At 43.8% G+C, this 23,290-nt stretch overlaps 1 protein-coding gene across 4 annotated transcripts in view; it reads left to right on the forward strand.

Moving 5' to 3' along the window:
- The window catches only part of POLA2 (DNA polymerase alpha 2, accessory subunit), a 161,343-nt gene that overhangs the window by 10,420 nt on the left and 127,633 nt on the right, over positions 1-23,290 (forward strand). For 2 of the 4 annotated variants that reach the window (XM_029612329.1, XM_029612326.1), the window contains exons 2-4: positions 9,832-9,953; positions 10,571-10,662; positions 13,060-13,117. In XM_029612329.1, the coding sequence (XP_029468189.1) occupies positions 9,832-9,953; positions 10,571-10,662; positions 13,060-13,117 (272 nt within the window). Of the gene's footprint in view, positions 1-9,831; positions 9,954-10,570; positions 10,663-13,059; positions 13,118-23,290 lie in introns of those variants that run through there. The other 2 variants (XM_029612328.1, XM_029612327.1) reach the window with 2 other exon arrangements.

The raw sequence follows: 23,290 nt of genomic DNA on the forward strand, positions 1-23,290 counted from the left end.
AGAGCAGACCTTTCAGCGCCTCCTCGCTCTCGGTGCTGTTGTCCTGGTTCCCTGGTCGGCTCAATGTCAAGGATGTTACTCCATTTATTTCGTGTGCCAAAAAAAAGAGGGGTCCTTCCGGCCCATTCTCGATTTAAAAAGGGTCAACCGCTGTCTTCGCATTCCGCGATTCCGCATGGAAACGTTACGATTGGTAATTGTGTCCATGCGACCGGGGGAATTCCTGGAGTCTCTGGATCTGACGGAGGCGTATCTGCACATCGGGATCTGAACTGCTTCCTGGCAGAGGTTCCAAGAACCTGATCCTCCTTTGCTTATGTAGAACATTGCAAATTGATTCTTGTAGGAATCATTTATTTATTTAAAATCTTTTTTATACCGTCGTTCAGTTATATACCATCACAACGGTTTACATATAGGCACGTATAGAAATGTAAAAAATGTTATTGGGTAATACTTCTATCAGAGTGCCAGTAAAGGTCCGGTTACATAGTTTCAAAAATAAAGTATCTAGATGAATATCATGAATCTTGTCCAATTATACGTGGAAAGATTTACCTTACGTGTCTACTGTTTGTACTGTATATTTTATTTACAATTAATGGTGAAATAGTAACATAATAAAATATGTAAATATTTTAATTACGAGCTGTGCGCTGATGTTCTATTGCCTGCTTTATTTTTCCATTTCTCCGTTCTCTTTGTAAAACGCTTGTTTGTAAAGCCAGATTTTTAAATTTTTTTTTTAATAGTTTAAAATTTTTCTGCAGTCTAATTTCGAGGGGCATGGTGTTCCTTAGTATCGGTCCTGCTAATGATAGTGCACGCTCTCTAACTTGTCAGTCTTGCTGTCCTAACTGAAGGGATAGTTAGGAGAGCTTTGTTAGCCGATCTGAGATTTCTCTGAGGGACATGTACGTGCAGTGCTGTGTTCAGCCACTCCGCCTTTTCATCGTTAATTAGTTTCTGTAATCAGCATAGTGTTTTGTAATGTATCCTTTGTTTTATGGGTAGCCAGTGTAATTTTGCTAGGGTTTCAGTAATATGATGATTTTTCTTTTTACCAGTAAGTATTCTTGCTGCAGAGTTTTGTAAAATTTGAAGTGGTCTTATAGTTGTGTATGGTAATCCCAAAAATAGTGTTACAGTAGTCTGTGCTAATAATGGTTTATTGGTGTTAATAATGGTTTTAGTCTTCTGAGGACCATAAGTTTGGCATAACCTTCTTTTACTTTTAGAGATACGTGTTGTTTCAGGCTTAGTTCCGTGTCAATAATTACACCTAGGTTCCATACTTTCTCGGCTAGTTCTATTTTCTGATTATTTTTTAGCATAACTGGATTTTGGATGATCTCAATGTTTTTTCGTTCTAAATGTAGGAATTCATTTTTTTCAATATTAATAACTAGCTCCATTTGGTTTAGTAGGTGTTTGATTATATCTAAGTACATGTTAGCTAGATTTTAGGGTTTTTTCAATCGAGTCATCAACAGGTAGCAATATTTGAATGTCATCAGCATATATGTAATGTATGATTCCCAGGCCGGCCAGTAAGTGACACAAAGGAAGAAAATAAATGTTAAGAGTGTTGCCGACAGAGCTGATTCCTGTGGTACTCCTGTTTGTAGGCTAATTTTTTCTGACATCGCGTTTTTAATCTGTCCTTGAAAAAACCTGTTATTTAGATTAGATTTAAACCAGGCAATCATGTTGTTCTGTAGTCCTATTTCTTCTAGTCTTAGTAAATCATAAGATACTATTACAATGTCAAAAGCTGATGACAGGTCCAGTAGTACAAGAATGTAATGTTTCCTACTATCAAATTCTCTTAGAATGTTATCTGTCAGTGATAGCAGTAGTGTTTCTGTGCTATTATGTTTGCGGAACCCAGGTTGTGAAGGATATAGTATATTATTGTTAAGTAAATGTTCGGCTAGTTGTTTTTGTACAGTTTTTTCTATTATAAGAACATAAGAAATTGCCATGCTGGGACAGACCAAGGGTCCATCAAGCCCAGCATCCTGTTTCTAACAGAGGCCAAAAACCAGGCAATTAAAGGTAAGTTTGAGACAGGTCTGTAGTTGCTTTAAGATAAGGGGGTCGCTGTTTTTCTTCTTTATAATGGGTTTGAAAGTTGCTCCTTTAAGTATGTTTGGTATTGATCCTTCCATTAAGGATACGTTTATGATTTTTGCTAGTATTGGGGAAGCTATGTTAGCTAGTTTTTTTTAATTCCAAAGTAGGCAGGGTGTCAATATTGTGTGGGGCAGGATTTAACTTTTTTAGCATATGTTCTACTTCCAGATTTGATATTTCGTCAAACGTTGACCATTGTGTGACGTCTCTTTTGTGGATTTTAATTACTTGTTTTGTTGAGTTTGGGATTTTGGTTCTTAATTTTATAATTTTGTCACTGAAAAATTGTGCTATGTCATTACACCTGTTCTCTGGAAGGTTCTTGGGAGATTGTTTTATCGTTGGTGAGATCTTTAACTATGTTAAATAGTGCTCTTGGATTGTTTGCAAATTTTTCTATTTTATTGCTAAAGTATTGTTTTTTTGTGTCAAGGATTACTTGTTTGTAGTAGGCTAGATGTTTTCTGAATTTAGTCAAGTTCTCTGTTTTATCTTTTTTCCATGCTTTTTCTTTTTTTCTCAGATTTTGCTTGACTTTTATCTTTTCATTATGCCATGGGTTTAAATGTTTTAAGTTCTTTGATGCGTATGTATTTTATGGGGTTTATTTCATCAGCTATTTTTTTGTAGTTTCTAACCATGTTGTTATTGCAGAGTCACAATTCTTACAGTCAATATCTGTTAATTTGTCTTCAAATTTGGTTTTTTAGTATTTCTGTGTATAAGGGGGACGAAACTTAAATTCATTTGGTTCTTTTTTTTGTTTTGTTTTTCTTGTGGTATTAGGTATTTAATAGTTGATTGAATGAAAAAATGATCTGACCATGGGATTTGATTGTAGTTAAGTGTTCAAAGAAGCTGTGGTTGATAAATATTAGGTCTAGGGAGTGTCCTGCTTTGTGCATGGGTTTGTCTGTAATTAGTTTGAATCCTAGTGCCGTCATTAGATCAATTAGTGTCTGGCATGTGTTTGATAATGGGTGGACGTTCATGTGAAGATTAAAATCCCCCATCACAATTACTACCATCTGTGGTAAGGTCCTTTCGAAGGTGGGAAGGGTGTTTGTCCACCTTGAGGTCCAGGAGGTTTATGGGCCGTACACGTTTGTATGTGGTCCATAGACTCTGAGTCTGTAAGTGGGCTAGGTGAGGTCTCCAGCCTCTGGGGGATGCGTCAGTAGTGAGTGGTACATGATGCCCAAAGGGTCGTAGAAGTGAACCCGTTAGTAGTGTTAATGGGAGAAGCCACCACAGTAGGTCTTTCTGGATGTTGTTGTTATGGTTATAGTGTTGGACAATGGATGGAAGATCTGATCCTATTGGCTTTTTATACCTCATTGGAGACGACGCATATGTAGGCGTGTATGAGGAGCTACGTAAATGATCGCTGCCATGTGTCCTAATGAGGTTAGGACTTGACGTTCCAGAACTGTTGTACTGTGAAGTAGAAGTGACGCCAGCGTGGAGAGTGCTAATGCTCTCGGATGCGGTAGGAAAGACTTGTCCTCAATTGTGTCATTATTTGCTCACATGAATTGTAGACTTTGTGTTGGTTTTAAAGTGATGTTTCGTAAATTACTGGGAGGCCTAGATTGTCTAGGCAGGAAAATAGAACATAGTAGATTGTTCCGTAGGAGAGTCTGATTTGGCGCTATGAAGAGCCCATCGTCTAGATAGGGAAAAATTTGCACCCCTTTACGATGAAGGTGCACCAGTGCTACTGCCAGATCTTTTGTGAAGACCTTGGGGGCAGATGAAGGCCGAAAGGAAGAACTTTATATTGGTAGTGACTGATTGTCCGCCTGGAAATAGGTAGGACCAGGATTCTGGATGCATTGGTATGTGTATCTTTTAAATTCAGGGAACACAGCCAAACCTTGGGTCATAGAAATGGAAGATTGGACTTGTGGGAAGTCCTTGAACTTGTCCTTGTAGAGATTTTTGTTGAGTTAACGGAGGTCTAGGATGGGACATAGGCCTCCTGACCTCTTGGGAATTAGGAAATATTGAGAATAGAATCCCCGATAGATCTGTTGGTAGAGTACTCTCTGAATGCAGTGATTTTGGAGAAGAGCACTGATTTCCTTCAGTTTGGAATTTGAGTGGAGACACATTGTTTCTGTGCAACTACCTGGTAAGGATGAGAAATGAAGAGTAATGGTGTTTTATAATGGAAAAAAACCCAACAATCCAAAGTAGTGAGCTTCCAGGTTGGAAGGAGGTTGGGTCTCCTGTGTCATTCATCAGAAATATGTGAGCAGGTGGCAGTGTGCCATAATCAGTTTACGCAAGGGCAGTGGTCTCCAGTCTCAATGGCACATCAATCGTCTGGAGGCCCGAGTGGTTCGCATGGCGCTCGATGTTCCTGCCCCTGATCTGATTGGTTTGTTTTTTTATACGTTGAGGATTCGGCAGTTGCAGGGTTTGGCGAGGCAGCATAGTCCGCTGTCTTTACGCCTGTTGTTGATTAATATGTAGTCACGATGGTTAGCAAGACGGAGGCTTATAATGGGGATGAGGCTTAAGGTCATCTTCCTTTTTTTTTTTTTTTTTTTATGCTTTGCAGTGGGCTGAGACTGAAAAGTAACGTCGTGCTATATATGAATGTTGGTGAGATGTTCATGAAAAAAGGTTGATGTTCTCTGTCTCGTAAGCCTTGTGAACTGTTTAGTAAAATTGATGTTGGTAAAGAGATGCTAGACTGTATGGTAAGCTTTCGCCATGTCGGAAACCATGTCTGTTATGGCGGTCAGACGCAACCATGGAAGATGTCCGGTTGTCTAGGCATTCATTGAAGTTTGAAAAGAGACACCAAATCTATGGAAATGGATTGTGTCTCGTAGCCTACGCAAGATATGCACGATGGTTGGAAGGGAGGCCTTTTTTTTTTTTTTTGGAAGTCCCAGTGACTCACTAAGTAGTACGTTAAGGCAGTCAAGTGGATTTTTGTAGTAAGTGACCGGTTCCGTAGGCATCTCAAGAAAGCCATAGAATGCCTAGTATTACACTGACGCGGAACTGGACTCCGCGTGGTGACGGTGATTAGCATGCAAATGAAATACATGGCGCCATTTGGTGGCAGGACACTGTCAAGGACAGAACAGGTTGCAGTATGCGACACTCCGTTCTTCTCTTTTTTTATTTTATTTTTATTTTATTTATTTATTTATTTATTTGTTGCTAATGCACATTTGTAGGAACTAGCGATGAGTAGGCGTGCGTCCCTCTTTTGGATGACCTCGCATGTAGCTGCAAGGCAATCCGACGCGTGGGCGCCCTGGTGCATACTTGGCTGACTCTGCGTTTTTGTTTTGCAGCTAATGCCATGATTGTATCAGGCAGTTATTGGCAGGCAGTTGGTGTGCAGAATAGCATGCCCCAGCGCCGTCTCAGATGTTTCCTCTTTTTTTTTTTTTTTTTTTTTTAATTTTGCACTTACGCTCATGCATTGGCTCAACCGGTGCCTGCGTCTGATGCCACGGCGCACTCCGGGCCCGCACCGATGCTGCGGCACATTCAGCGTCCAAGCGATGGCCGATATGTGGCGTGCCTGTCTTCCGTTGCTCATGTCCATGTTCCTGTGTGAGCACAGAGTAGGGTGGTCGCAGTTGTAGGCAGGTCACAGCGCGTCCGCAGCACTGATCCAGTGCATCTGCGTGCGTGGTATCATATGTTGGCACGTCCATGTCAATGTGTCTGTGCAACAGCATGTTTTCATCTGTTGAAGCACTTTGTAGATGCGTCGGGTCTTCGGCGCAGTCGCTGATGTGCCGGCCTCTCGGCGCACTTTGTAGATGCGCCAATGCGCCGGGTCTTCCGTGCAGGCGCCGGCCTCTCGGTGCACTTTGTAGATGCACTAGGTCTTTGGCGCAGGCGCCAATACGCCGGCTCTTCGGCTTATGCGCCGATGTGCCCGCTGGACAAGCCGGTCCTCCATGATTTTTTGGGCTGAGATTGGAGAAGCAGCGCACCGGCGCTCATCTCGAGGCTTCAGCGCTGCGGCAGTCCTGGTGTGCACATTGTATCGTTGTGTTCCTTCTACAAGCAGATGGTAAGTAATAACGTCTGCTAAGCGCTCCTCCCCCAGTCTCCACTTGGTGCCAGCCCGAGTAAATCGGAGGATAACCGAGGAGACAAATTTAAGCTTTGAGAAATTTATTTTTTTTTGACTCATATGTGTCTTCGTCTTTTTTTCTTCTTATTAAGAGGTTTTTATATATAAATTGAACTGTTTGTTGAAGTATAATAAGGAAAAATAGAGAGCTCCGCGCACTGTGGTGCACAGAAAATTTTAGATTGAGGTACCTCAGGCAGAGCGAGTGATATACAGCAGGGAGTGCCTAGCTGAAAGACTTAACCATACTTAGAGAGCTCCTCCACCTAGTGGCATGGAGGACATACCCAGACAGCATGGCTAATTCAGCTGCTTATCTACATGAAAATGAGCTGCGCGGCTTGGAGAAAAAAAAAGAACGTCGTCAACCCCCGTGGCCAATGGGACTCCTTTCTCTGCTGCTGCTGCTAGTTCGGGGGAGGGGAGGAGAGGAGAATGAGTGAATGAGCAAGCATGTGTGTTTGAGATCCTGTGTGTGTGTGTGAGTGAGAGAGCATGTATATGAATGATTGAGAGCCTGTACATGTGAAAGAGTGTGTGTGATTGAGAGCTGGTTTAAGGGAGGGAGCATGTGAATATGTGATTGAGAGCCTGTGTGTAAATGAGAGAAAGAGAGAGAGCTTGTTTGTAAGCATGTGATTGAGTCTGTGTGTGAGAGAAAAAGACAGCATGTATGTGTGTGATTGGAAGCCTGTGTGTGTAAGCCTGAAAAGACAGCATGTGTGTAAATGTGTATTTAAGATCCTATATAAGTGAGAGGGAAAAAGCATGTGTATATGTGAGCGATTGAGAGCCAGTGTGAGAGAGAGGAAAAAGTTGCAAGCAAACCATCCCCCCTCCTGCTAATTCAAAACAATCTCAGGGCACCTGGATATCAAACATTCCCAGGTATGCAGAGCAAAAAATTGTTTGTATCCTTATTTTCATTACTGGGTCTTTGTGTCTGCTATCTACCTTATAAATGGCCTGTGACCGACGGCCCGCAAATGCGCAGTAGAGCGCAGCTCTACTGCGCATGTGCGGGCAAGGATGTCGATCAGAAAAAAAAATGGCGGTGGGGCCGCAGGAGCGGGAGGAGAAGCAGCGGCGCCGCGCGCGCGCGGTGCCGCTGCTTCTCCTCCCCAGATCTGCCGGCAGATCTCGGGGGGGGGGGGGGGTGTCACTCCCGCGCCCCCCCCACCGAGATCTGCCGGCAGGAGCGGGAGGAGAAGTAGCGGCACCGCGCTGCGCGCGGTGCCGCTACTTCTCCTCCCCAGATCTGCCGGCAGATCTCGGGGGGGTCACTGCCGCGCGCGCGGGAGTGACCCCCCCGAGATCTGCCGGCAGGAGCGGGAGGAGTTAATGGAGCCGGGTGAGGGTTGCGGGAAGTCGCGCTTACGGCGCCGGGAGGAAATGGAGGTGGGTGAAGGGAGGGAGAGGGGGACTGAGTGAGTGGGAGGGAGGGAGGGAGAGGGGGACTGAGTGAGTGAGTGGGAGGGAGGGAGAGGGGGGACTGAGTGGGAGGGAGTGAGGGAGAGGGGGGACTGAGTGAGAGGAGAGGGAGGGTGGAGAGGAGTGGGTGGGGGAGGGGGGTGGTGAAGAGTGAGGGGAGAGAGAATGAGGGGGAGGTGAGAGACAGAGGGATGTAGCCCGTTTTAACGGGCTTTACGGCTTGTTTTGAAATATTTTATTGGTATCTAGAATTTTTTTTTTATGATTTTTTAATTATTGGATATTTCATTCATCTGCTGTTTTTGAAATAATTTGTTCTTTTTGTTAGTATGGTTTTACTGCTACTGATTTTATATTTCTTGATTTGTTTTATAAGGATGGGTGATGTTTCTTTTTTTTTTTCCTTTGTTGCACTGCATACAGAGACTCTGGCTTGTTGCGGTTTCCAATTCAGTTTTTGTCTGCGTGCTTCTAGTTATGTGTTTTGGTCTCTTTATTCTTTGTTAGGTGAGGGTCAGCACATGTGATTCAGGTGAGGTTTTCTGCTGGTGTGTAGTTTCTGTGTAGGGCTCTATAGCAGCCTGACTTGGTCCGTTTTCCTAATAGGAGATGTATTGGTGTCTTAAGGCCTGGTGTAATATTTTCAGTGTTGCCTTTTCGTAGGTAAGGGGGTTACTGTTAAGTGCTGGAAATTGGTGCTGTTTTGGTGTGGGATGTTTACTATTTATGCAATTTCTGTTCAGATAGTATATGTATCTTTTTCTTGTGTCATTCTTAACAATAAAAATAATACTGGACCTTTATTTTTTATTTCCGTCGTAAATTGTAATGAGCAGTGTGTCATACATGTGAGCGTAGTCTATCAGGTGTGTCACAATGGGAAAAAGGTTGAGAACCACTGGATTAGAGAGTGATCTTCTAGAAAATCTGTTAGTTGTGAAAGGACAATAAGGAGAGAAAAGGAAGTGATGAGTTTGGGTGGAAGTTTAATAGTGTCAGAGGGTCAGCATTTGGCTTTTTTAGTATTTGAACTGACAGTGGCTTGTTTAAGGATGGATGAGATGCAGCTTGTGGAAAGTGAAAGGTTGATTAATTGAGAAATGGAGCAATTTCATGTTTGACAACTTTCAGTACTGGACTGGGCGGGTTGAGGATTTTAATTTGTTTCAGTTCTCAACAGTCGGTGCAGTAGTATAATCAAACTTGTCCCAGATGTGTTGCTCCTTATCTAAAGTTTGGAGGAAAATTACTATACATTGTTATTTTGGTATTTAAAAAGTTGCAAATTGATTGCATCAGGCATTAGAGTAAAGATTGGTGTCCTGCTTATGAGTTTTTACAATATGGATTAACTCGTAAGTCTTATTCACAACCTTTCTCCATCTGCTGGTTGGTGAGCATAACCAGTTCGTCTAGACTGGTCTGACTGGACTCAAGAAAGTTCTTACCTGGTAATTTCCTAATCTCTCCTTGCTTCTCTTAAGTTTAGGCATCTAGGACTAGAAATATTTATATATTAATTTACTGGCATATGATATGCACCATGCACTTAATTTTACTCCCCTGACCAGGCCCCAGTCCTACTCTCTCTACTTTTTATTAAGCTAAATTTAGGAGTGAAGAAAAAATAGGCAGCTAGCAGAGGAGAATTTTTATTTAGACAGGTTCTGAACTCTTAAAAGTTAGGTGTGTAGATCTTTTGAATAATAGCCTCAGTGTGTTTCCTCAGTATTGCTACTCGTGCCAAATTTTAGCAACATCTGTCAAGTAGAAAAGACCCCTGAGGTGCCTGAAGAGTGAGGCCAAATGCTAATTTCAGATGGGCAGGGAAACTGCAGTGTCGGAGAGCAGAAGGAGCTGAAACACACTTTCTGTATATTAGGTCATTTTCAAAGGAGTTACATGTGCAAATGTAACATACTATCATAGCAATTTTCAAAGGCCCATTTACTCACTTAAAGTGCATTTACACCTGTAAAACCCAGTTTTAAGTGTGCAAATCTTTCTGAACATTGCCCTCTTTGTGCACACATTTACTATTTGTAAGATTTGGCTTAGGGCACAGTTTCATCCTTCTGGATAGCATTTGTAGGAACCTAAAATCCAGTTATCTCATAGTTTGTGTTCTCTCCCCTCCACATTTCTTGCAGTGGTGGAACTGTGTTTGATGTACAAGTTAAAAGAAGATGATATTGCATGTGAATGGATTGCCTTCAGCACAACTAAACGGCTGCCTCTCACTGTGGACAACCTTAACCTCTTGGAGCATGAAGTAAGGACTCTAGGAGCATAACTCAATGTTTAATGTGCTTAGCATTTTTTTCTGCTCTTGCTTGGCTTTGCAGCGCTCTTCCAGCCAGTCATCGGCATTGACTGCTGGGTCCTTGAAAGCAGAATTTCTGTTGTTACGATCGAGCATATAATCAGAACACAGGGCATTTGCTTTCTGAAAGGAATTTATTGACATAGTCATGATCTTGTGAAAATGTGCTGACTGGCAAAGGCCTGCATTCTCCTCTACCACAGTGCTTGTATAGCTGCTTCATGACCTGCGTTCTATAATGGTAATTTGCACTTCAAAGTAAATGAGCAATGCTTTTGGGGAATAATTGCTAAGGTGTTGAAATAGGCCTGGGCATTCTGTGTTATTTGAAATCAGATGCCTGGCTAATTATGTGGAACATTTTTTTTGTTGGCATACTGTAAGCTGTGAAAACTGACTCTTTTTTTCCTGGAAATGTTAACTTTTAATGTGACTCCAAGAATTTGTATTGATTTCAACTTTGTGCTTACGTTAACTGCAAAAGTTTTAGTCAATGTGCCTTGTACGTTATTTCTTTGTATACATAATAGACCAAGTTAACGGTGGACTTTACATCTCTGCTCTAGACTCTCAGTAAGAAAGCAGCTAAGGCTCTCCAGACCTCAGTGAGGAAAACTCAGCACTCCGGAGCTCTAGATTTTAACTCTCTCCAGGATCTGTATCCTCTTAAGCACAGGCACATGCAAAGCGTCACACCCTCCACTGCCTCTATCCCAGGTGTATGTGATCTGAAGGCACTGTAATAATTAGGGGAAAGGACAGAATTTAATTTAGCAGTGTCGTGTGGCCATCTTGTTGAGGCTTATCCTGCTCTATTAGGCTAGCACTACTATGCCACGCAGACCTGTATTGTTTATAAAATATCATCCTTGTATGCAGCAGTGTATGTTATACCGTCAGACATGCCTCTCTAAAGAAAGTTAGAAAGCGAGGAAGAGAATTGATCAAGTTTGTTTTGCTTTGTGAGGAAGAATGGAATGTTCGCTATGAATTACTCTCATTGCCCTAGGAGTGTGCTAAAATTTGATCATTCCTTGTGGCACACGGAACCAAATTTTGCATGGTCCTCAAACCTCCCCCCCCCCCCCCCCCCCCCGGTATACCTCATTCTACTGGCTTCAGGTTGACGTATGACCCGCATGGCTCAGCAGGTCCTGTGAGCTTACAAGGTCCCATGCATTCAGACATCAGATTGAAGCCAGCAGAGGAGTCGCACACAGGTAAGATGTGCTGTTCTCTCCTGCCAGTGCAAAGAAGAGAGGTAAAATTATCCTGTTTGTGCTGGGTGAATCCTGGATACTTATTCCCTGTGATACTAATAGGAGTCAGCAGTTCATTTTTAGGGGGAAGTCTGGTGGACTGTTCCAATGAAAAATAGTAGTAATGTACTCTCAAAATATACCTAAAAAGTACATTTCTTAGGTTTGTTACAACAGTAGTTTTGGGTATAACAATGAAGCTTTGGTGCTGGTGAGTATTTCCTGTATACAAAAGAATTAATTATGCACTAGAAAAAATCAAATTAGCCAACAAAATCCAACCATTCCCAAAATGTACTTTATGTGTGGGAGATAGGTCCAAGTCAGACTTTGAACTCTCTCTCGGGATATTTTTCACTGAAGAGTTATTAATCTCTCAGGTAATACGAGTCCAATCTTCGTTGTCTTTGGCTTGCTTTTCTGATTCGGTGTACATTTTTTTTTCCTCATTCTCTGATTTTCTTACTATTCCCCCCCCACACCACCTTTTTTTCTCTCTGGCATCCTATATTTTCGGAAAAGGCATTTTAACTTTATTCCTGATTCTCTCCTTTCATCTCTTCCTACCTGCCCATTTTGTCCTCCTCTTTCAGGATTCCTTTCCCCCTCTACTTCACAAATCCTTTTCTTTCTCAACCCTCGTCCCCAGCTCCCATCTTCTCCAATTCTTTCTCCTTCTCTTTCTCTCTCTCTCTCTCTACCTCCCCTCACCATCCAGTGTTCTCTTGTCCTTTCTCTCAGGCCCTGTTCTTCCCTTTCGCATCTGATGCTTCCTTCTCAATTTACCTCCACCCTGGGTTCTCTTTCCTTCTCCTTTATTCAGGATCCTTACTCTTTTAGTCTCTTCTCTCCCTTAATCCCCAGTCTTCCCTCCTCTTCCGGGCTCCCCTTCTGGATTTTCCTTCCTATCTCCATCCCCAATATGGCCCAGCTTATCCTACCAATTCTCTCCCCAGTCAGTGGGAGCAGTGGTACCTAATACTGTATCAGGTTCTGTGCGTGCATTTACACCCCTCCTCACCTCTCCCAACATTAAGTATCTTTTGCACTACTCCCCCCCCCCCCCCCCCCCCCCCCATATTCCTTCCCACAAATCATTCTTGCCTAGCTAGAGCTCAGGTTGCCTCCCTCCTCCCCTTTGCTGTCAGTTGAGTCCCACATCTCTGAAGCATGGAATTCTAGGTTCTGGGGCTGTTTTAGGGAAGGAGGAATGAGTTGGAGCAGGCAGCAGATGCTTATTTCTTACCTTCACTGCTGAGTGTAGGCTCCCTGCTTCTGCATCTGGCCTCCACAGTGCTGACTGGTTGCTGCTGGAGGGACTGGAGCAGCAAGCAAGGTGATTTGAGGCATTGTCTAATAGATTCAGTCAGATCACTGTCAGTACTGTGGCACAGGAAGGGCTTTCCTAGTTGAGATGAGGTTTTGTAGGCTGTTTTGCTGCAAGCATATCCCAAGTCTTATAGCAAGTGAAGTTATGGAACCAGGCTAGCTAGTCAGTTACTAGGAGTGGATAATGGCCTTTTCTACATGGTAAATTAAACTTCTGATTAGCAAGTGTCCAAAATTCCTCCCTTGATGGTCCATCACAAAACTTGCTGCAATACCATTTGAAAACATTTAAAATGTTATAGAATTAAGAAAAGAAGTTTAAATCTTCTCTTTGTTTCTGCCAGATTTCTTTTAAAATAACTAACCAATCTGACTCATATTTAACATGTTCTGTTACGTTATTTTATTAATTTTTTTTTTAAGCCTGTACTTTCTTCAGTTGTGCTTTCCATTACTATTATATTCAGCATTGAAGCAGAAGCAGAGGAGGAGAACCTTCTGGATTCCTATACAACGCCGGGAAAAGTATGTATGTGTGTGTATAGAGCATCTGGCCAGGGTGGTCCTTGGTAGATGAGACATGTCTTCAGGTTTTACTGCTGTTTGCTGTTTTCCTTTGTGCTTCCTAGAAGATTTAGGGACATGAGTCCTAAATATTTTGTTCCTGATCCTCCTGTTAGACCAGTCTGGAAATGTGGGTTTATGCTATTCTGCCAGCAGATGGAGATAGAGATCCACAACCTTTTCAGTGACGCATCATCAACTATAAGGAATGATGCAGCCCGGGAACTTTCCAGTATTGTCCATCTCCAGAAGACAGTGGACATGTTCTGGATTGATGCAGCAGGATTTTAACGCAGGGCTTTGCCTTTGGCTTTGGGTCTTGCGTTCTGGTAGAGCATCTTCCAGCAATGAAAGCAACAGCTTTTGGGCTGCTTCTCCTGGTGAAGCTAGTCTTGTAGCTCATAGGGCAACAATTTCCTGAAATTTGTTCCTTTAGGTGGAGCAGGCCCTCGGTTCTGACTCCCATAGTTCCCCTTTTCGGGCTCTGATTGAGCAGCACATGGTAGGGGCTCCCAGGTTTCTGTTCTGGATCTAGTTGAGCCAGGGGTCTGCTGGCGGAGAGCAGGGGAGAATACTCTGAATAAGCAGCATTGTCAGGCAGACTTGGTAAAGCTGCCTTGTTTAAAAAAAAAAAAGTAGTTTACGAGAGTCTAGATGTCTGTTGCGGTTGAGAATCTTAGGTAGCAGAAAGCAGGCTGCTGGCCTCTTAGGCAGCATTGTACCAATAGAAGAGGTGTTTTTTTTCAGGTCAGCAGGTCTCTATTTTTTATTTTTTGTTGGTTGAATGATAAGGTGGGTGGGATAGAGCCGCTGCATGCCAAATGGGGCTGATGATATGAGGGGTACAGGGGCTGGCTTGTGGGCAACATGGTCCTCTCTTGTTGCCCCTCCTGGGCTGAAGCAGAGACATCTGTGGGAGAGCAGGCTGAAGTGATTTGTGCTTCTCTTGTATGCAGGTAAACTATAGCATGGAGGGAGTAGAGGGTCCCCTCTGCTGTGTCAGACCTTGGGAATGGCTACCATATTTGAATTTTCCCATGGTCAGTTTTCAAGTTTCTCGGACCTCCCTCAGTCTGGGGTTTTAGGTTCTTTGGTGTTGTCCCCTGTGGGAGAAGGGTTCCAGATTTTCTCATCGGGAATCTCCTTATTCTTTTCAGGGCATTTCTTTCCAGTCTAAGTTGGTATGCCAGACTTCTGTGCTATGCAGAAACCTGTTGGGGGAGAGGTCTCAGGAGATCCTTGGCTTAGATTCTTCTCCAGCCTTCCTGTACATGAATGTCCAGCACCCTAGCATCCTAGCCTGGCTGGGGTGTTCTGGAATCTATCTCTTCGGTTTTTTTCTTTAGACTTGGTGTGTGAGGAGGCATGCCCTCTGCGGCTCGGAAGAGGAAGTGATGTTTACTGGGCATGCAGGAAGAAGAAAGGGCCATGCTGCTGCTGCTTCTGACCGATGCTGCATGTGATGCCTGAGAGCCTGGCCGTCCGCTCCGAAAGTGGATAGTGGCCACCCTAGTGGTAAAAGCTGCTTAGCATGGACGATGTTTCAGGAAGGAGCAATAGAGGCTAAGACTTGGAGGGGGAATTCAGGCTCCTCTGCAAGGCTGGCGACATCACCCCCCAGACTTTAAGCTTGCAAGCCGTACAAACGTCCCCAGGTTTTAACAATCTCTTTCCGGCAGACTGCTCTAACAGGTTCTTGTTTACAGTTTGATTGTGACAAAGTTGTTTGCATGAAATCGAAATATGGAGAACAGGAAACCAGAAATCGGTTAAATGAATGAATGATGGATGCAGTGTGTGTGAGAAAAAGTGTGAGCAGAAAATATCGCACATGAGGAACTCGAGGGTGCTCACTGTACTCATGGATATTTCCCCACAGAAGCAATATAAGGGAAGCAAGGCCAAAGAAAGAGACATTTCTCCACTTAAAAAGCAAAAGTACAAATGAGCAAAGTTAAGAGTTTGGGCTAAGCCACTTTGCGGGAGAGAGGATACTGAGGGCTTCCTTTCCCATGGCAATGCTGGACGAAGTCTGTGCTTGCAAGAGATTGCTCCGAAGCTCACTGGGAGCTCTTGTTCAATAGCCCCTGCTAGAAACCCCAAATCTATCCACTTAATGTTTGTTTTCCTTTGTGAGGATGTTTCAAAGTGCAATGTATGTTTTAGAAACATTCTTTTATTTTGAGAGAATATTTTATTTTTGTGATTGTGAGTGACTTGTTAATCACCTCCCTGACCAGTCTCTTGCTCTCACACATGTTGTCTTTCTTACTGCCTTGTGCTATAGCTGCCACATGTGCTGGGGGTAGGGGTGTGAGAGTGAGCTAGTATGTGTAAGTGTGTGACGGAATGCGTGTGATTGAGATTATGTGTAAGTAAGAGAGAGAGAAAAAAACATGAGAGAGCAAGAGACTGGTCAGGTAGGTGACTGGTGTGTGAGAGAGAGAGAGAGAGATTGGTCAGGGAGGTAATTGGTGTTTGTGGGAGAGAGAAAGATGACTAGTGTGTGAGAGACAGAAAGTGTGTGTGTGAAGACAGACTAGTCATAACCCTAAGGAAGAGGAGCATGAGGACAGAGCTTCAGCAGCCATTGCTGCTTCTGGTGTGTGCTGTTGGCCTATAAGGGAAAGGAGTAGGAGAATTGCTAGAGAGGGTAAGTAAAGGTGGCTTTTAAAGTTTATCTTTCTTGATTGACTGCCATTTTAATTATTGGGTATTATGTGATGTCTGTTTGAAATATTTTATTGGTTTTTAGAGAATTTTTAATAATTTTGTAAGTTTTTTTGATTGGATGTTTTTCTATTTATCAGTTGTTTTGAAACATTTATTATATTTATTATTCTAGTTTTAGAATTCTTATTTTATATTACTTGACAAATGTATAAATAGAAATGTGGAGACAAAAACTGGAAACAACAAGAAGCCAGATTGAGTGTTTGAGATGCAACAATAGAAAAACAAAAACATTAACTTGATGGTCACTTTATTCTGTATTTGGTGAGAGTTTGTCTGTTCTGCGTGTCTGACCCAGATAAGGGTATTCTGCAAGCTTGTAGTTTCTGTGTAGGGATCTATAGCAGCTTGGCTTGTTCTGTTTTCCTAATAGGTGGTGTATTGGTGTTTAGGGCCTTTTCATAGGTAGGGTTGTTACAGTTCCAGTTTCTGTCTCCACATTTGTAATTTGCAGTCTTTTTGTACTTGGTGAACATTGATTCTATAAGTGTGACCAAGGTGAGGTATTTTACTAGTATGTAGGCATTTGTATCAATATTATTTGTTGTGTTTTCTCAATAGGACATGCATTGGTAGTAAATTACTGCTTTTTCATAAAGAGGGCTATTGCGCCTGGTAAGAGTGTTTATGTTCCTGTTACTGAGATGACACCAGAAATATCTTTTTTTGTCTGGTGAAATTCGCCTCCGCCTACCAATGGAAATATGCTCTCAGCTCCAGTGGTGGCTACAGGAAGTTCACCTAAGCAAAGGTGTAAGCCTGTTCCCACCAAGCTGGATCGTCCTCACAACGGAAACGAGCCTCCGAGGGTGGGGAGCTCACTGTCAGGAACTGACTATCCAGGGGCGATGGACTGAGGAAGATGCGAACTGGAACATAAACTGCCTGGAAGAGTGAACGGTCAGATTAGCATGCCTGCAGTTCAGCCACAAGGCTCCAGGGGCAAGCAATCCGCGTGATGTCGGACAACACAACAACAGTAGCCTACATCAACCACCAGGGAGGAACTAAAAGCCACCAAGTGTCTCTGGAAATAACCTCCTTAAGGAATGGGCGAAGTTAAACCTACAAGGGATCTCGGCCTCCCACATCACGGGAAAAGACAACGTCAGAGCAGACTTTTTCAGCAGGGAAAGCCTGGATCCGTGGGAATGGACATTGTCGACCAGAGCCTTCCAGCTCCTAGTAGATCGCTGGGGCGTCCCATCCTTCGACCTACTAGCTACATCTCATAATGAGAAGGTTCCCTGTTCAGTCGCAGACGAGATCAGCACTCCCAAGGGATCAACACCCTCGTCCAGACCTGGCCAGAGGAAGACTTATTGTACACCTTTCCCTTTATGGCCTCTACTGAGCAAGATCAAACATCACAGAGGATTAATCGTTCTGGTGGCCCTGGATTGGCCCAAGCACCCGTGGTAAGTGGACATGTGGAGGCTTCTTGTGGAGAGTCTCCTTTGCCTCCCCCCCCCACCCCCCCCACAGGGACCTTCTCCAGCAAGGTCCAATTCTTCACGAAGACCCAATTCGATTCTCTCTTATGGTCTGGCCCTTGAGAGGGCTCGCCTGACGAAATGTGGATATTCGGTGGCCGTGAATGCCACAATGCTCCATGCGTGGAATTCTCAACGTCCCTGGCATACATACAGATCTGGAGAATATTTGAGGTCTGGTGCAAAGAGCATGGGGTGCCCCCGCGAATGACCAAGATCATCATGATCCTGGAATTTTTACAGGGCGGCCTGAACAAAGTATTGTCCCTCAACTCCCTGAAGGTCCAGGTGGCAGCCCTCTTCTGCTTCAGGGCCAAGGTGAACGGAACCCGTCTGTCAGCGCATCTGGATTTGGCCCATTTCCTAAAAGGGGTTAAACAATTTCGACCACCCTTAAAGTGGCCGGTCCCCTATGGAACTTCAATCTAGTATTGGACTTTCTAGTAGGGCCTTCCTTCAGACCACTGCGCAGTCTGTCACTACACCTATTAACACTAAAGACTATATTCTTGGTGGTGATATATTCGGCTCATTGCATCTTTGAGCTACAGGCGCTGTGTTGTCGGGAACCATTCCTTCGATTTACTCCAGGAACAGTACAGCTTTGCACAGTCCCCTCCTTCTTACCAAAGGTAGTCTCGGAGTTTCACCTGAACCAATCCATCTCCTTATTGTCCCCGGATAGACTCAAGGTCACGGAAGACTACCGCCTTCTTTGCCATCTAAACATCGGTAGACTTAGTGCGGTATCTGGAACCTTCAGAACTGGTGCGTAAGACAGATCACTTGTTTGTTCTTCACAGGGGAAAGAAACGGGGTGAAGCGACTTCATGAGCTACCATAGCTCGCTGGATCAAGGAAGTAATCAAGGGAGCTTACGTAGAGGCAGGGAAGACTTTACCTATCCAGGTCAATGCTCATTCTACCAGGGCCCAGGCAATATCCTGGGCAGAAGCTAAACTACTGTCTCCTGCCAATATCTGTCGAGCAGCGACGTGGTCCTCCTTACATACCTTCTCCAGGTTCTCCCGCCTGGACGTCCAGCTTGGGAGGATGCAGCCTTTGCTAAGGCAGTGCTAACCAGACCGCGGGCAGCCTCCCTTCTCGTATGGTAGTAGCTTTTGTACATCCCATTGGTCCTGAGTCCATCTGGCTACACACTAGGAAATGGAGAAATTACTTATCTGATAATTTTGTTTTCCTTAATGTAGACAGATGGACTCAGCATCCTGCCCATGGCTGCCCATGAATGGTACCAAGAAGTCGCTCGTGAGGTGAATCTCAACTCCATGAGAGTGCAGGTAAGCCGTCCTATCCCTAGATCAGGGCATCTATAGTGTTGCTGGCACCCAGCACTTTCGTGGTTGAGTACAGTTGTGGTCTCCAGTCTTGTTTTTTTTAAATCAAGTTTTAATCAAGTATTAAGTTATATCCACGTTCAAATTAAATTTTTCAATAGTATGTCCACAGTGGCTTTGGGAGAGAATATTGAAGGGCTGAGGTCACTGCAGGGATGTATCTAGGTGACGTTAACTTTGAAACCTGACTCAGTCTCCATCTCCTAGCAGGGGAACACATAACCCATTGGTCCTTAGCCACTTGCATTAGCAATGGTAACATGGAATAGACTTAGTTTTTGGGTACTTGCCAGGTTCTTATGGCCTGGATTGGCCACTGTTGGAAACAGGATGCTGGGCTTGATGGACCCTTGGTCTGACCCAGTATGGCATTTTCTTATGTTCTTATGTCCTGAGTCCATCTGCCTACACTAAGGAAACCGAAATTATCAGGTAAGTAATTTCTCCATTTTTCTGCTTTATGGAATGGAATCTACTACAACTCTTTATGGGTCATGTTTTAGGAGTAGTGAACATCCAGGATGTTTTCTTCAGATGAAATACGTTGGACCTCAGAGAAGTGAGGCTTAGCCAGAAAGCCTTCCAGAGGATAGTAGACCAGAGCGACTTCCCTCACGTGGACTTGATAGTGACCTGCAAGCTTTCAAAAACCAACATTTCTTCAACTGCTGGAGGGAAGGGGTTCCATTGGTATCATTGCACTATTCAAGCCATGGCCAAATAATTCGCTTTTATATATTTATTTAAAAGTGCTTAATATACTGCCCTATTCAGTAACAGTCAATTCTGAGTGATTTACAAAGATACAATTAAAAACAAATTTAAAAATAAATAAAACAAATAAACACAATTAAAATAAATAAAAGACAGAGACACAACAATCCTTGGAATCTTGTCATCGTAAGTATTCTTTAAACCATAAAACTAATCAGTGCTCTCAACAAACACTCAAGCTTCAAAAGCTTGGTAAGGAATTCCATATTTGAGGCCCTGTAACCAAAAATGCAAGCCTAAGATTACCTTTTAAGTGTACCTTTTTTAAATGATGGTACTACATGTCAGAAGAATGGAGAGACCTAACAGGAGAATACCACTTTAAAAGCTTAGCCAAATATCTTAGCCTTTTAACTTGTAAGGATTTAAAAACAAGTGTTAAAATTTTAAAATTAATCTGCTACATCACAGGTAACCAATGGATTTCCATAAAATGGGGAGAGTGGAATGCTTCCTAAACTGGTAATCTGTAAGAAGGTATACAAACTGCATCACCTGAACAGTCAGTTTGGGCAACCCCACATACAGATCGATACTCTAAGGCCGCGGTAGAAACAGTGCGGCAGTGTCAGGCGCACCCTCGTTCCCCGCACGCACAGTTCTCTTCACCTACCGCTCGATACTCTCTTCAAATTGCATGCAAATGCATGCCGCGGCTGCGAAGCCTTAGGCAAGCGTTAGGCCCGCGCAACCCATTTTACTGTATAGAGCGCCTATACAGTATCTGGGTTCGCGGGCCTAACGCTTCACGGCCACGCTGGTATCTGTCATTTCAAATGACATTTGAAATGACAGGTACCAGGAAGTGGACAGTTATGTTCCCCGATGATCAGCAAACTTCCCCCAGCCCCCGCTTACCTGCCCTGGCCCCGTCCGGTCTCCGGTGCAGCTCCAGTCCTGTCCCCTCCTCCCGAAGCAAAAACAAAAAAAAAACAAAAAAGTAGCAAGGCTCTGGCCTGCTACGGTAGTCCCTTCTCCCTTCTCCTCTCCTCCCGATTTCGGCGCTCAAGGCAGCCGGGTGGGCGTGCATTCATCCAGGCAGAGGGAGCCGGCGGCGAAAGCGGCCTCCGGCTCCCTCTGCCTGGATGAATGCACGGCCCCCGCCGGCAGTGAATGAATGCCCGTGCGATTTCGGCGCTCAAGGCGTGACGTCACGACGCTTGACGTCACGGCATGTGACTGCCTTGAGCGCCGAAATCGCACAGGCATTCATTCACTGCCGGCGGGGGCCATGCATTCATCCAGGCAGAGGGAGCCGGAGGCCGCTTTCGCCGCCGGCTCCCTCTGCCTGGATGAATGCACGCCCACCCGGCCGCCGCCTGGATCCAACGCCCGCCCGCCGGCTCCCACCGCTGCCTGGATCCAACGCGCGCTCACCGGCTCCCGCCGCCGCCTGGATGAACGGGCGCCCCATCCGCCTGCCGGCTCCCGCCGCCGCCTCGATGACCGCACGCCTGTGGGATTCGGAAAGTGACAGGTATTTATACATATATATAAACAACTTACTCTGCAATGTTTTTTACACTTTACGGTTTTACCCCCATTTTTTACACTTTATTCCCGTTTTAATTTTCGAACACCACACTAACACCAAGTAGAGGGTAGGCGGTAAACTAACAGGTTAAGGACGCGGCAAAATAGCGGGTTACAAAGGAGATAATCTGAGCGCGCGTCACAGTATCGGAGGGGAATAGCTAATTCCTTCATTATACAGCTAATTCGTTCATTTACATATCATATACATGCTGCGTGCAGAAAGGGTTATGCGTCTGTTTTAAGAAGCGCTAAGGACGCGTGAAACTGGAGACTGTATCGCTGGATCGCCTTACGCGTCCGAATTGTGCGCTCCCAGCACGTTACAGACGGGAAATCTTCAACCGCACGTTACAGTATCGACCTGATACAAAGCATTACCATAGTCTTTAAAAAAAAAAAAAAAAAAAAAAGTTAGCACAAAACTCTGCATCACAGCACAAACATTTTTCTTAACTAATATGTAATTCAGAAAGCACAGGAGTTGCAATTCAAAATATCTGGCTTTTAACACTGATCTGATCTGCACTGACATTGAAAAAATAAAATATAAACGTAGTTAAATCACATATCATCCAAAACAAGTTGTAACTGTTCATTAATGTCATTGACTTTGATTTTAAAACAGAAGGGGCATAGGTATTCCAGAAAACTTTTACATTTTATCAAGATTAACATCAATTTATTAGTTAACCAATCCTTAATAGCTGTACACAAAAAGAAAGCATCAACAAGGAAGCTGTATAATCCAATCCAACGGGCGTAAAAGCCTGGATATTATCAGTGCAAATATAAGGGAAAAAAAAGAAGATTGCATTAAAAAACATGGCTGACAAGGCCAATCCTTGGGGGACTCCTGAAGATACTAAGTGCCAATTAGAAACAGTAATGTCTATTTTAACTTGTTGAAACCTATTTGACAGAAACAATTGAAATTATATAGAACTTTGTTCTTAATCCTCAATTTTTCTCTTTAGTATTTCCTGGGCAGGGTTCTGTCGACAGATAGCTAGAAGACCATGGTATGTGTGTGAAGGAGTGTTCCTGAAAACTCTCTTAACCAGTGTGGGCCCAGGCATCTAGTCTGGTCCATCTTAAAAGCTAGAGAGACAAGTGGCTCTGTGGGTGTGGCTCCAGTGAGCAGGAATAAGAGTTTGGGCGCAGCTGGGAACAGACAGGCCCTGAGTCTCCAGGAGAAGGCAACTCCTGAAACATTTCTATCCTAACCATGAATAAGAAGGGAAAAGGTAGCCCCTTTAACACAGCTGGCTTACATCTAGTGAGAAGACTGTGAATGTGAATGTTTTAACCTGAAGTTAGAGTAAGTAGCTGAAGCTGAAGAATAAGTAGACTGTTGGTCTGTTATTTTCTGCACTGTAAATAAATAAAGCACTCAAAAGCCTGAGACTGCTCGTGCCATCTTCCCAGTGCTGCAGTCTGTTACTCCAGGGTCCAGTTCTATTGGAGTGCCTAGCTCCATTTTGTTTTACGGCCTGATCCTTGGAGGGGCTTGCTTGTACAGAAAAAGGTAGTCTTCAGCTGGGATTTTTATCTTGCTACAGGCCCTGCCACAACTGCACTTTGGCTTATGTCTGGGTCTGGTGTCTCTTTGAAGCTTGTTGCAAAGCTCTGTCTGTCCACCCTAGTGAGTGGGAATCCTGTCCATTTTGGCCTTCTTGAAAAGATATTTGGACAAGGGCTTAGCCTTTCTTTACCTAGGGATTCACGTGGCAGTTTTCTTATTCTAGAAGTAGGTTTCTAGGAATCTCACTGGCTTTCCACCCTGAAGTAGTTCACTTCCTTTGTGGATTTAAAAGTATTCATCCTCCTTTTAGGGTCCTGATGCCTCAAAGGGATCTAATTTCGTTTCTTGGTGCTCCAGTAGGTTCCCCCTTCAAGCTGCTTAGACATGCATCTTTTAAGATTCTCTCCTTAAATATGTTTCATGTAGACATATTTCAAAATTACAGGCCTTGTCTTGTAGAGATTCCTATCTGTTGTTTTTTTTCTACAGAGTTGGTCACTTTTCACCCAAGGTCATTTTCCCCTTTTCTTCTGTACAACTAATTTATCTCCCAGCATTCCCAAAGGGATAATATAGTGAAAATTGATCTGTCCGCTTCTTGGATTTTGTCAAATTCTCCTCAGATATCTAAAGACTATTTCCTTTAGGAAGATGGATGTGCAGTTTTTATTTGGCAGACCTCACAAAGGAGAGTTAGTGTCAAAATCTGTGTTTGGCC

The sequence above is a fragment of the Rhinatrema bivittatum genome, chromosome 8, assembly GCF_901001135.1.
Source record: "Rhinatrema bivittatum chromosome 8, aRhiBiv1.1, whole genome shotgun sequence".
In the NCBI taxonomy this organism is placed as follows: Eukaryota; Metazoa; Chordata; class Amphibia; order Gymnophiona; family Rhinatrematidae; genus Rhinatrema; species Rhinatrema bivittatum.